This window comes from Larus michahellis, chromosome 24 (genome assembly GCF_964199755.1).
Source record: "Larus michahellis chromosome 24, bLarMic1.1, whole genome shotgun sequence".
NCBI lineage: Eukaryota > Metazoa > Chordata > Aves > Charadriiformes > Laridae > Larus > Larus michahellis.
The window spans coordinates 1,048,212-1,062,301 of NC_133919.1; the positions used below are offsets into that span (position 1 = coordinate 1,048,212).

General features: G+C 50.2%; 1 protein-coding gene across 2 annotated transcripts in view; it reads left to right on the top strand.

Moving 5' to 3' along the window:
* Positions 1–12,376: 12,376 nt before the first annotated feature.
* The window catches only part of VPS45 (vacuolar protein sorting 45 homolog), a 28,741-nt gene continuing 27,027 nt past the window's right edge, over positions 12,377–14,090 (top strand). Inside the window, exons 1-3 of one of the 2 annotated variants that reach the window (XM_074566441.1) lie at positions 12,377–12,549; positions 12,650–12,784; positions 13,485–13,545. In XM_074566441.1, coding sequence (XP_074422542.1) covers positions 12,457–12,549; positions 12,650–12,784; positions 13,485–13,545 — 289 coding nt within the window. In that variant the 5' untranslated portion in view covers positions 12,377–12,456. The remainder of the gene's footprint in view (positions 12,550–12,649; positions 12,785–13,484; positions 13,546–14,090) is intronic. The other variant, XM_074566442.1, reaches the window with a different exon arrangement.

Below are 14,090 nucleotides of genomic sequence, written 5' to 3' on the forward strand. Positions count from 1 at the left end.
GCACCACCGGGGAGGCAGGAATCACCCCCCAGGAAGAGGCCGAGGACGAGTTGAGCCAGGACTGCCAGGACACCCTGTGGCCCTGACCCGCAGCGTGCAAGCCCAGTCACGGAGTGAATTTGGGTAAGAGCAGGGTGAATGTGTCTTAAAAATGCCTTCTGCAGCATTCTCCATCCCGGGCAAGGAGACGGCGCGGCAGAGGAGCAGCCCTCGGTCCCAGCCTCCTCGCTGGACTCAAAGCCAAGGCGGCAGGGAAGGAGCAGCAGGCCGAACTCCCCGCGTTCCTCCCCGGCACAACACCTAGGCAGGGAGCCGACGGGAAAGACTGTGGAAAGCACAACGCCACCTTTGACGGCCGACACCGCAGCTCTTTACACGACTGAATGGTTCAATTCTTGCTGCTCGCCGTGGTGCCATCAGTCATTCGGGGTCACATTCTGGCGCGATGTAAGCAGGGATGGCTCCATGGAGCTGCGCGGAATTTCCCCCACCTACATCAGCTCCAGAGGCTGCTTATGGATTTGATTTTAAATTTTTTTCCCCCATTCAGATGAAAGCTTTCTCAAAACTTCCTAGTTGGAAATCTTGCAGCAGCTCCTGCGCAAGGCGCTTCTCAGATGCTGGACAAATAATAGTGCTTTGCACTTCCGAGGAACCTTTCGGCTGAGGGTTTCAGAGCACTTCACATACAGAAATGCATTAACCCTCCCAGCAGCCCCTGGTTTTATTCCAGTCCCCTACGAAGGCGGGAGGCAGCCCTCGTGTTTGGAAGGTTAATGGGCTCGTTTGCGTTCCCAGTGGGTCAGACTGGTAAAGGAGAAAGGATTCCCGACATCCAGCCCCAATTGCCAACAGCAGAAGGTGAAAATCCTGATTTTTTTCCAAGTCTGGATGGTCTACTGCTGACTGCTCCTGTTGATGTGCAAAGCCTGAGCATCGCCGCAGGTTTATCCTGCTGGGGACACGAGCAGTGAACGGGAGATGGGAACTGCGGGATGACCCGTGTGAGGGAGCTGGGTTTGGGGTACGGCAACGAAACGTGTGGGTTTGGACCTGGGGGCGCTGTGGGGCAGTTGCTTTCAGGTAAGAAGGGAAATATAAAGAAGCATGTTGAAGAAGAGAGCGCTGGCTCCAGGAAAGAGGGACGGCATCAACCAACTCAGCTGAAAAACCCCGTTTCCCCTCAGTTTGTGTGAGGCGAGTGGAGCCTTCATCTGGTTATTTTAGCTGGATCGTTATCAGAAATGGGGTGAGAGGGAGAACAAGGCACGGGAAAAATGCGAGGGCGAGGCAGGGCTGGCGAGAGGCAGAGCCAGAGCTGCCAGCAGCGGTTCTGCCCAGGGGGAATCCACATCTGGCTCCGCTGGAGCAGGCACACCCCGGGGTATGACCTTTCCTTTGGAAAGCCCCAAAGGAGAAACAAATCCGAGAGGGTTGTGGGTCTGTTGGGATGTATTTGGCTCACCCGTGGACTGTTAAGCTTAATTTTGTGACAGCTGGGGTGGACTCGCTGGTTTTTAATGCTTTGGGAATTAAAAAAAAACATTGTAAAACAAATTAAAAACTCATAAAACCAGAGATGAACTAAAGCCCCAAGTCACTGTATTGGATATTACTGTCCCTTCGGTGGAGAGGGAGATAGAATGTATGTTTCTATGAGGTTCCTGACTTGGTGGCACAGAAGCCAGCGCTCGTTCAACTTGCTGTAAAGCCCTGGGTGCCCCAGGACACGTCACCCAAGGTTCAGACTGGGTTTGTCCCCGCGGGGACACGGGCCGGCGTCCCAGAGCAGCAGAGTCCTGGTGCAGCCCCACTGTGTCCGACGGAGGAGCTGATTTTCAGGCTGGCTGCAGAGCTCGAGTCACCCAACCGCGCCTGCTCCACACAGCAACCCTCTCCCCTGGCAACGAGGAACCAACCCACAGCTTCACGCAACGGGCAAAGCGTGGAGTTTTTCCCTTTCTTCTGAAGCTTCGGGCACCGTCATCAGCAGAATTAATGCCCAACGTAGCAGGGGGCTGACATCCAGAGTGCTAAAGCAGCTGTTAAATGCCTGTTGTCCCTGCAGCACCCGCAGCATGACACGCCAGCACCGTTACGGCGCTTTACATCATGGGTACAAAGGAAGATTAAAGCGTGGTCTGGAGTGGGTGCAATGACTCGCCTGGATTTGTTGGGAGACGGTAGGATCAGTAAGAAGAGTGCCATAAAGGGGATCAGGGATTGGAGCAGAGGGGGATAAAGACAGAGGAGCAGATGGCGAGCATCGCTGAGACATCGAAGGAGAGATGAGAGGCACTCGCCAGCCCACGACCGGTGTCGTGTAGAAATCATTTCACTAGTGAAGAGAAACATATGGTGAGAAAGCGCCGGGATCGGAGACAAGAGTCTTTTCGGCTTAACTTGGGCTCGACCGGTTAGCTCTGGACTGATCGTGAGGAAGACTTTTAAAGGCCTCAGCCTGCAGGGTGATAAAAGAGCTTTTCTTGCCCTAAAACTCACTTGACTTTTTCCAAAAAACCTTGTGGAGTGGCCAATTAACTCAACATAATTGACACGTAGATGCAGTTTCCAAAAGACAGTGGATAAAGTTCTGGACCCAAAAGGACCTTTGCTTGTTTATGCGCTTTTTTCCCCCCCCTCGTCACTGTTAAAAGGGGAAGCACAATAAGGTTATGAAAAAATAATGAGGTGAAGTAAACCATTGCACATAATGAAGTGTGCTCATTTTCCAAGGCCAAGAGGAAACCACAAGACTTACTGTAGGCCAGCTCAATAGATGCAGAAATTGTTCCCAAGGCAGTTAAATGGAGTTGCTTCTATTTACTAATGAGAGATAATTGAGTAGGAAAAAAGACGTGCCTGCTCAGGGCGCGATAACTTTTTTTTCACTCCATTAGAAACGCAGAGGGTTAAATGGCAGCTGACAAGCAAAGCTAATAGGAAAACAAACTAATTTTTGGCTTCACAGGCCTGAAACTCTTCAAAGTTGGAAACGCATCCAAACCTTGTTTGACTTGCCAAGAGCCTCTTTTTTATGTAGCCCTTTTCCTCAGGAGACCTCAATGCTGTGGCTGAAGATGTCTCGGGCACGAGCGTTGTTTTAGTGTAAGAGCTGAGGCACAGGGAAAGTGCCATGATTTTCCCAAGTCACCAGAAAGCAGATGTAGAGGCAGCGCCGGGAACTTCCTTGCACACAGGAGAGAGATAGGTAAAGAAAACTATTTCATATTAATGAAAACCAGAGGAAGAAAAACATCACGAGACATACAGGCACAATTGTTTCCAAGCAACTACTCTATTTTTCAAGGTTTGCATGAATTTCAGCTCCCTTCTGCTGGCAGTGATCTGTTTTTCCTCTCTCCTGTAACTAACGTTATTACCCTTGCACTGACATGATAGGAAGACGATTTTCTTGCTGAACCGAGGATGTTAATTTATAGGAGCAAATGCTCAGTTCTTGGCCTGTTTCTAGAGCTGGACTCACTCGCATCAGGGGTTGATTTGGCCCATGGGTGCCACAAAATGCACATGGATGGGGTGTAACAGGACTCAAGGGACACGCTCACGGAATTTCTTCAGTTAAAAGACTGCTGCTTTTGAGGAGTATGCAGGGAGACGACCGTTGAGCCGATGTCCCGTTGAGCCGATGTCCCATTGAGCCGATGTCCCATTGAGCCGACGTCCCATTGAGCTGATGTCCCATTGAGCTGATGACCCGTTGACCCAGCGTCCCATTGAGCTGATGTCCCGTTGAGCTGATGCCGCATTGAGCCAACGTCCCGTTGAGCTGACGTCCCGTTTTCCAGACGCACATAAACATTTCCGTTTGCTCAATATGAGGGAGCTGACAAAAAGGTGGGAGATGTGGGTGGCCGGGTGCCTGCAGCCACTCCGGTCCCCACCGTGTCACCATTGGCTTCCACCGCAGCTTTGCACAGGAACCAGTAATGGGATGCACAGAAGGATGATCTCCTCTTCTGACTCGACACCTGACGATGCGGTATCTGCAGTTCGGTTCTCTCCCACCAGCAAGCAGAAAGCTTTGGAACTGGAATATTGTACATCAGGGTTGAACAGGCTCGTCAGGCACAAATGACATTAGTGGGAAGCAGAGGCTGACCTCAGAAGGGCTGAGACACCTGGCTCCAAGGGGCACATCTGGATTTTTCTAATGTGGCGTGCCTGGTTTGCAACTGGTACCAAGAACACATAACCAGGGAGCTGTTCCATGGTGTTGGTTGAGTTGAGGTGGTTTCCAGCCTACAATTTCAACCTGGATCTCTGGGATTTCATTTATGAGCTGAGCAGTTGTGCACGAGTCTCACAACCCAAGTCATGGCTGAAACCGCACCTCTGTTTTAGAGTAGGAAGAAATAAAGGAAGCACAGCCCGACCCAGTAACGTTACTGGTTTGACAGAGGGGTCAAATAGAAAATAGCCACTTAGAAAGTATCCCATGTGAAGCGCAAGTCCGTAGTTTCTTTGGACAGGAAGAATTCGCCTCACGTCAGTCCCCAGTTTTCGCTGTTTCATGGGGCAGCTACACAAATCTGGTAAGAGCACCATGATCTGCTGGAGCCGTGATGGTGAAAAAGGATTTTCCTACATTGAGAATGACGTAGAAGCATTTTAAAGATATGATGGGATGTGAATCAAAGGCTGCAGAGAGGAGGAATTTCCAGTTACGTGGTGGCGTGGGATGTCCCAGGACACGCAGACTGCCTTGGACTGCTTTCTCCCTGACACGAGAAGAGGAAAATCGACTCCTTTTTAAATAATCAAGATAAAATTTGATCTCTTAAAATAGACCGCGCTTGTAATCCTGGGACAATCCTATTGACTCAACTTAGGTACCAAAATCTGACCCTGCTATCACGCTGTTAAAATAGTAATTGGACTAGGTTAATTATTAGTGAGATTAAATAGATTTTTATTTACACAAACATACATTTGAATAAATTCTTAAGGAAGATTTAAATTAGAAACAATGTCAAATGTTACCTTGTCCAGCAACAAATCCTGTTGACATTAAACTGCTCTTCCACCACCCGAAGTCATCCTGTGGGAAAGGAAAATTGTAAAGATTTCCTCAAAATAAAATATACGGTTGCTTTAAATGTCTTATCTGCAAATAAAGGATAAATATCCTACGAATAAGGTGGACATTTTCACTCTCAGTAATTAATAAAATGGTCATTGGAACTATGTGTACCCTGGAATATTTATTTTGTGTTAGTTTTTATCACGTCTGTTATCTGGTAGTTCGTAAAAGTGGTAGATTGGTACAGATCTGCTGACTTCTATGTAGATAACATATAAATAAGGGCAAAACCCAGCACGACGGCCAGCAAATGTTTTGCCACATCATCCTCAAAACGACTGAGTCACCTGCGTCCCACGGGGACCTTTTGCAGGTGGATAAAAGCCCCGGTGGAAGGATCGTTATGGGAATCGAGGAATCTGAGCTAAGGAGCCTCCAGGGCCACCCCTGACGGGGACACCCGGGGAGCAAGTCAGCGCTGGGGACTGTCCCCTCAGATGGAGCCTTCCACCTCTGGAAATGGCAGGCTTTATTGTGATTTTTGTTGCGGTTCCCTTTTGCCCGCGGTTTGCAGAGCATTGCACCCTTTGGGAGGGATAAAATGGGCTGGCGGAGGGTCAGGGCCGCTCTGGAGGCTGACAGCGTGGTGCGCTGGCAGCGCTTAGATGGGGAAAGGGGAAAATAAAAGCAGATTAAAAATAGGTAGCATCTGACCGCAATTTTCTGGATTCACATGAAGCCAAGGTATTAGAATGACTCTCCAAGCGGCTCTCCAAATATCCAGCTAAGTTTAGAAGGCAAATAAAGAGAACATATTAAAGATAAAATCTGCATTGGGGGATCAACGTTATCTTTGGAGGAATGATCTGGTTCATTTATTTGCTGTTTGTCCGCCCTTTTGGGGCAGGTGCTCGCCTCAGCCCATTGTCACGATGCGTTCGTGGGACGGGAGCTGGCGGGTCCCGGTGCCAGTCCAGCCCCTGGGCGCTGCGCGGAGGGGAACAAAAACTCCCTGCCGCAAAGGTATTTTGAAGAGACATTAAAAACGCAGTCCCTTATTTGGCCATTTACAAGCAGGCTCCAGCAGCAGAGGACAATTCACCGCTGATTGTGTATTTTTCTGCGGTTGAATGTCTTGCATGAAAGTCTAATAAATTAGACTTCATTTGCAGACGTGCCTGCTGCTACCTAAATTTGACTAAAAATCAGTCCCTGATGCCTCAACACAGGCAGTCACAATGATATAGAAGATGCAGTGTTACAGCTTTTGATGTAATAATAGGATTCAACAACAAAAAAACCAGAACTTGGGGTATTTTTGTATCTATTTTACATGTTTGATGTGAATTCACCATCCAAATTGTTTGGGTTTTTTAAATAAACCCACTGCTTCACCAGTGCTTTAGCATGTATTCCTTCTGCTATATATTACCTCCAGCTCTCTTCACCTCTCGGAGTGCCAACAGCCCTGTAATTAAAGAATATCCCCCACCCCTCCAGTAATTACATGAATTTTGACTCCTTTCGGATAGTAGAATATGAATGTTAAAAATAACAACATAATTCTTGCATTATACTTTTGATTTGTAACTCGTTTAGTCAAATTTATCGCTACAGAAAAATGGCAAAGGCACAAAAAGGCATTTGTGTTCCTGTAAGGACAATTACAAACATGTATTTAAGAAGGAGACAACATTCTGGGCTTATTTAGTTGAAAAAAAAAATCATCACTGACATCCTTACAAAAGCATTTCCAGGGAAACCGGACAAATAATTAAATGATAAGTACTTTCCAGACACTAAACATTTTAAATCCAAACAAGGCCAGAACACAATAGGCTGCAATTAAACACCAATTTTTTATTTAGTTTGCAATTATTATGCACATAAAGCAGTGCTTTTTGCTGTGAGTACCCCCACCAACTCCTTAAGTAAGTTGTGAGTCAGTTTGAGAAATAACATTAAGTGCCTGGAATGGTATTTTTTCCAGAGAAATCCCGAACCACCTAAACCACACAAATCTTTTTTTTATTTAAACATCTGCAAATTGTCCTGGCCTCCAACCGCTTGGTAGGAAGAAGACCCAAAGTATTCTGAACGGCGAAATGAAATTTAAAACGTGACCTCGGCGGGCGATCTAAGCGCTTAAGAGAAAACAGGTGACTCGGTGAGGAAAAGGGGAGTTGCTTAATTGGAAGTGAAAGGCAGGATTTACTCATTTATCCATTCTCCTATAAATAGTGCCTGGGCAGTGAGGCTGTACTGGCTCCTTTGGGCAGCCCCTGTTTGGCTCTGTCCCTCTGGGAATAGCAGCTAATCCCAGCGGCGGCTCTTCCTGCGATTAGCGGGGCTGGAGCTTGCCCTGCCCGTGTGGCCGTCGCTCAGAGCCCGTCTCCTTGAAGAGAAGCGTTACCTAATTTTCAGTAAAACTAGGTAACATTCTTGTGCTTTCGACCTGGAAGCCCGCTCTTCTGATTTACCGAGCTCCCCCTGGTCCATGCAGGAACTTAAAAACCTGAGTGATCGTTGGGGTAAGGAGCGGAAGGACCAGTGGTGGAAGAGGGAGGAGAGGAGGGAAAACAGTTCTCAAAGGATGGGATTTGCAAAAGTGTATGAGCAGGTGATACAGACAAATACAAAAGCTCAAATGCCATCTTTAAGTTTCCTAAATAGGGACATAATCCACGTCAGTTCTTTCCCTGCGGCTGGAATGGGTGAGAAACAGTGCTTTGCCCAAGAAAAAGGAGAAGTTCCTGTGCGCTAATATTAATGATGGGAAAAAGAAAATGGTGTACAGGACTCCCTTGTCTCCTTCACAGGCTGGTTTTGGTTCTTCTGAGCCTGCCTGCTTGATGGCCTTTGAAAGTCCCTTCCAACCCAAAATAGCTATGATTCTGTGATCTCCTGCCTCAGTTTCCCCTCCCGGGCACGGAGATGCTGGGAGGGCTGGAGCCCCTCTGCTGTGGGGACAGGCTGAGAGAGCTGGGGGGGTTCAGCCTGGAGAAGAGAAGGCTCCGCGGAGACCTTGGAGCCCCTTCCAGTCCCTCAAGGGGCTCTGGGAAAGCTGGGGAGGGACTCTGGAGCAGGGAGGGGAGCCATGGGACGAGGGGGAAGGGTTTGCCACTGGAAGAGGGGAGATTGAGATGAGATGTGAGGAAGGAATTCTTGGCTGTGAGAGGGGTGAACCCCTGGCCCAGGTTGCCCAGAGAAGCTGTGGCTGCCCCATCCCTGGAGGGGTTCAAGGCCAGGTTGGACGGGGCTTGGGGCAACCTGGGCTGGTGGGAGGTGTCCCTGCCCAGGGCAGGGGGGGAACAGGATGAGCTTTATGGTCCCTCCCACCCCAAACCATCCTGTGGTTCTCTGAAGAGCGGCTTGGCCGGCACAGCTGGCACAGGGCACAAAGCAGCGAGGCCGTGGCTCAGGCGGGCGGTTTTGAACTCCCGCAGCTCCTGCGCCCGGGGGTGCCGAGGCCGAGCCCCGGGGTCACCCGCCCCGCCGCGCTCCAGCCAACGCCGCGGCTTTCGGGGCATCGCTGCGCCTCGGCCGTGCGGTCCCAGACCCGCCGAGTCCGGGCGGTTCTGCCCGGCCGGGCTTTACGGCGCCGGGGAGGACCCGCAGCGCCATCCCCCGCTCCGCAGGCGCCCTCTGCCTGCGCGCCCGGCGCTTAAATTCGGCTTTAAAATGCCACTGGTCTCGCGGAGTTTTCCCCAGAAATTGCACGTTGAGGCTATTTTGTTTAATTGATTATTTAACCTGAGCTGCTGCGAGCTGCTTGAAGTCCAGTGTGTTAATTAAAATGATAATGAAATTATACTGATGTGGGGTGTCAATGTTTTTCATATTTTTTTTTTGCAAAACAGGACAAATGAAAGCAAACATTTTACATATCAAACCTAAGCACTTTAAAAAAAAAGAAAAAAAAAGAGATGCATATGTGGCCACTAGTTTTGTGAAAACACCTTGGAAGGCACCCAAAATTCCTGTCGACGAGCAGGCAAATGCATCGCCGTAGCATCTCTGAAAAGCTTGTGTCTGCCCTTAATAATTTCTCTAAGCCATTCAGCTAAAACACGAAGTTTCGAGAGCGCTGATGCAATACCTTATCTCCTGTTGTTATTCCGAGAGGCGTTGGCAAAGCAAACGGTCCCCGTCGCTCATCGGGTGCGTTTGGCCCGTTTCCTTGGTGTTCTCTTATCTGCGAATTTAAAAATAGAAGCACGATCACGTTAACATTTAGAGTTACCTGCAGACCGTGGGCCTCACACCCTACCTATAGTTCTGAATGCAAAATATTTTTGTTTAAGCGAGATAACACTGGTCAGACTCCTAAAAATATACAAATGTTTTCATTATAAAACACTTACAGGTAGGAAGTCTATCGCTGTAGTACGTAACCGAAAAAATATAGAACGGTTTTACATATAAAGAGGAACATTCTTTATGTCTACTCCCAGCTGCTCTTTCGGCGGTTAAAAATAACATACCTGGGCCGCCAAGATGCTTCAACTCTTGGCACTAAACAAGAGACAGAGTTAATTTTGTAAGCAATCGTAAAAAGCGAGGCATTTTTTTTACAAGGCTTAAGGAGCCGCTGTGTACGAGAGAAACCAAAGGTGCTAAACTGATGTGCGTGACAATTCCCTGAGCAACCGCAAAAAGATTTCGTACGACAAACTGCCTACTTGAAATAAAAATGTGAAACCCACTGCATTTTTTACCTTCCTATTTTCTGTCCTCAAAGCATCGATTTCCGGGGTCTGGGAAAGGAAAAAAACAACATTATGTTTTGAACATTAAGATCAGATCAACTTCGTACGTCCTTAACGTCAGCTTTCCTTAGGGCTGATTAAGCATCTTGGATTTTAAAATATCTATAACTTTGCCTTTTAGTCCTTACGTCGCATGCTGTTCTGAATTACAGTACGAAATTGATGCCAAACCGATACCATCTCATCAAGTTAATAAACATTCTGCTTGCACTGGCTGTATTTCTGCTGTTGCAACGTTTATGGCTTTCCAGATCCAAGGGAGAGGACAAAAATATCTGATCATTTCAGGGTTAAGGATGGGGTTTTTTCTTTAAATCACAATAAACCCTGAAATGCATTAGCTGCCCAGTGGCAGGGCCGACAGCAGCCCAGATGTTTGCTTGTACCTGGGGCGGATATTGCGGAGGGTCAGCGTTACACTCACTAAATCGCACAAACTACGATAAAGTCCAAATGCCGGGAATTCATCTGCGCGCTCAGAATAAAGGGAAGGACTTTACGGCTGTTGCCTCCTGTATTATTTCGGAGACACAGTTGCATCTTCTCTCCATCCAGGCCAAGGAATAGCGAAAAGACACTCAGGCACCTGCTCTTCTGGGTACCCCGCGAAAGGATTGCTCTCCCTCCGCCTGCAGCGGTTTATGTTACTAACAAACACGAGGCAACCTTGGCAAAACAAAACTTTGTCTAAACCTCAATGTGGTATCGCTTTAACATCCATCTTTATAGCCATTTTATGTATTTAAAAGCCAAACTTTCTCCACTCGCGTCATTTCTCAGCACTTGACTACAACAATTTTTTGTGTACAGTAACTGGGATTTCTAACTCACATCCCATTTACTTGCTGGAAAGGAAAAAACTGCGGCTCGTAAGGAGAGAAAATGTTAGTTATATTCAGCTTAATGTAGGCAGGGCCAGTGTGACACTTCTGAACACTGAGGTACGGCCAAGCTTCACGTCTCGTCTCTGTACGCAAACCTCAACAGTCCGCGGATCGCTGATGCATTGTGAGCGTCCTCAAGAACGCTTTCATAAATATCACTTATGGACTGGCTGCCATCTGAAAAGGAGAAGATTTCATGGACAAGCCTCTTCCTCTGATCTTTATTTTTCCTATAAAATACAAAAATTTTAAGCTTTATCCCTATTTCCGTAATGTATTTTGATGTATATTAAATGTAAATCGAGCGGAACCAAAGATGAACCATAAGCATGGAAGAGTTCCTGTGTGTCAGCTTTTATGAGAAGGTACTTACAAGATTTGCAAATAGCTTTCATTTTTCATCATCACCTGCTCACCATTTTCTGTATAAAACACGCACATTCGATGATTACATTTTTATGAACATAATAGCCTTTTTCCAAAACTGTCACGCTCGGGAATAATAACAGCGGTAAGATAAATAACACAGAGACCTGCTCTTTTAAAAGTTGGCAAAACAGATATCAGCTCCAGTCACACCAGTTATCCCATGAAGGTCGACTGCGGCGCTCCCTGTCCTGGGATGGGAGATGGGGAGGGGGAGCAGCGACACGGGAGCGTCCTCCTTCCCTCCGTCCGCCCCCCAAGCCCCCGGTACTGCTGCAGGTCTTTTTAAGACATAAATTACTACAAGTTTTATTGGCTTTTGGAAGCCGAGCTGGCTGGCGTAGGGCAGGGACTACAAACCCTGCCTAGAGGAATAAATAGAGAGTTAGGCAGGGGTCCTGCAGCCGCGACAGGTTAAATTCTCCCCCAACATTGGGCACCTTTAAAATTCAGCTGGAGAGGGTCATCTGGCCAAGAAAGGTTGGGCCAGCTGATCCTTGAGGTCCCTTTGCACCTGGGATCCTGGGATTTCCGAGGGCTGGAGCCCCTCTGCTGTGGGGACAGGCTGAGAGCTGGGGGGGTTCAGCCTGGAGAAGAGAAGGCTCCGGGGAGACCTTGGAGCCCCTTCCAGGCCCTCAAGGGGCTCGGGGAAAGCTGGGGAGGGACTCTGGAGCAGGGAGGGGAGCCATGGGACCAGGGGGAAGGGTTTTCCACTGGAAGAGGGGAGATTGAGATGAGATGTGAGGAAGGAATTCTTGGCTGTGAGGGGGGTGAGCCCCTGGCCCAGGTTGCCCAGAGAAGCTGTGGCTGCCCCATCCCTGGAGGGGTTCAAGGCCAGGTTGGATGGGGCTTGGGGCAACCTGGGCTGGTGGGAGGTGTCCCTGCCCAGGGCAGGGCGGGGCACGGGATGAGCTTTAAGGTCCCTCCCAACCCAAACCCTTCCATGACTCCATGTGTCCCACCAGGGCAGCGCCGGGGCGGAATGACCTCCCTCCCCCTGCTGGAAACACTCTTCTTAACGCACCCCAGGCTGCCACCGCCCTTCTTGGCCACAAGGGCACGTTGCTGGCTCAAGGGCAACTCGTTGTCCCCCAGGACTCCCTCCTCCGCCGGGGGATGACCCGCCGGGGCCGCCCCCTGCCGCCGGCGGGATCCGAACCCGTAGGCCGGGGCCGCCGCCGGGCCGGGCCGGGCCGCGCCACGGGGCACGCTGGGAGTTGTAGTCCGCCACCGCGCCCCGCCCGGCCCGCCCCGCCCCCGGCGGACTACAACTCCCAGGCGGCGGCGGCGGAGCGGAGCCCGGCGGAGCGGAGCGGAGCGGAGCGGAGCCAAGATGAACGCGGTGTTGGCCGTCAAGCAGTACGTGTCCAAGATGATCGAGGACAGCGGGCCGGGCATGAAGGTGCTGCTCATGGACCGGGAGACGGTGAGCGGCGGGGCCGGCGCGGCGGGGCGGGGGGGGCCCGGCGCGGCCCAGGCCCGAGGCCCGGCGCGGGGTGACGGGTGCCGTCCCCTCCCGCCCGCAGACCGGCGTGGTGAGCATGGTGTACACCCAGTCCGAGATCCTGCAGAAGGAGGTGTACCTCTTCGAGCGGCTCGACTCCCCCAACAGGGAGGCCATGAAGCACCTGAAGGCCATCTGCTTCCTGCGGCCCACCAAGGTGGGGACCGGCACACCTGCGCGAGGCACCGCGGTGGGGTCGTGAGAACCGCTGGGTGGTCACGTCCAGAGGGTGGTGGTCAACGGCTCAGTGTCCGGATGGGGAGCGGCGATGAGTGGTGTCCCTCGGGGGTCCGTACTGGGACCAGTTCAATATCTGCATCAGTGACATAGACAGCAACATCGAGGGCAGCCGCAGCAGGATTCCAAGTGACACCAAGCTGTGTGGAGCAGTGACACTCCCGAGGGGTGGGGTGGCATCCAGAGGGACCTGGGCAGGCTGGAGAAGCGTGACCATGTGAATGAACCTCATGGGGTTCAACCAGGGCAAGTGCAGGGTCCTGCACCAGGGGGGGGCCACCCCCGGTGCCAGCCCAGGCTGGGTATGGAGGGATGGAGAGATGGAGAGCAGCCCTGAGAGAAGCTGTGGCTGCCCCATCCCTGGAGGGGTTCAAGGCCAGGTTGGACGGGGCTTGGAGCAGCCTGGGCTGGTGGGAGGTGTCCCTGCCCAGGGCAGGGGGGGAACTGGGTGGCCTTTAAAGGTCCCTTCCAACCCAAACTATTTTATGAGGCTGTGATTCTATGGTTCTAGGGCGGGATGAGGGGCCATGGAGGGGATAGTGAGGGGGCACAGGTCACTGCAAACCCTTCTTAATCAACATTTTTAAAATTCTGCTCTCCCCGGTGCTGTTTTCATCCAGGAGAACGTGGAGTTCCTCATTCAGGAGCTGCGGAGGCCGAAGTACAGCATCTATTTCATTTGTGAGTATGTCCCGTTCTGCCCAGCAAGTCAGACTGGCCCCTCAGAGACTGACCTGATGGGCAGGAGACGCTGTGACCGCTCCCACCAACAGGCCTTTACTAAAATCCTGAGAATGTGTGAATTCGAGTTATTATGCTCTTTAGGTCACCAGATTCTTTTAGCAAAGCGTACATACATACCAGAGAAAATAGTTAAACTGAAGCAACTCGTAAGAGATTGTTATAAAGCAACACCGTAAGTCTGGATTCCTCCAATGAGAGAATTTAAAGCTTCATGTTGCTTCGTAAACATGAAAGGAGGGTGATGCTGGGGGTAAAGTGCCTTTCTTGTAAGGAAAACTGAGATGCACAGGGCGAGAGACTGGCCCAAATCTTGAAGGTAAATAATTTGGGATAGAATTCCCATCCCAGCGTTGGATTAAACCTGCTGTGCGGCATCTTCAGCTCCCTGGAGTATCGGGCAGGTGTTTCTCACGTCCTGCTCACGCCACAGAATATTCTGTGCTTTTGGCAGTTAAGCAGAACAACTCCAACTGGTTTTGTGT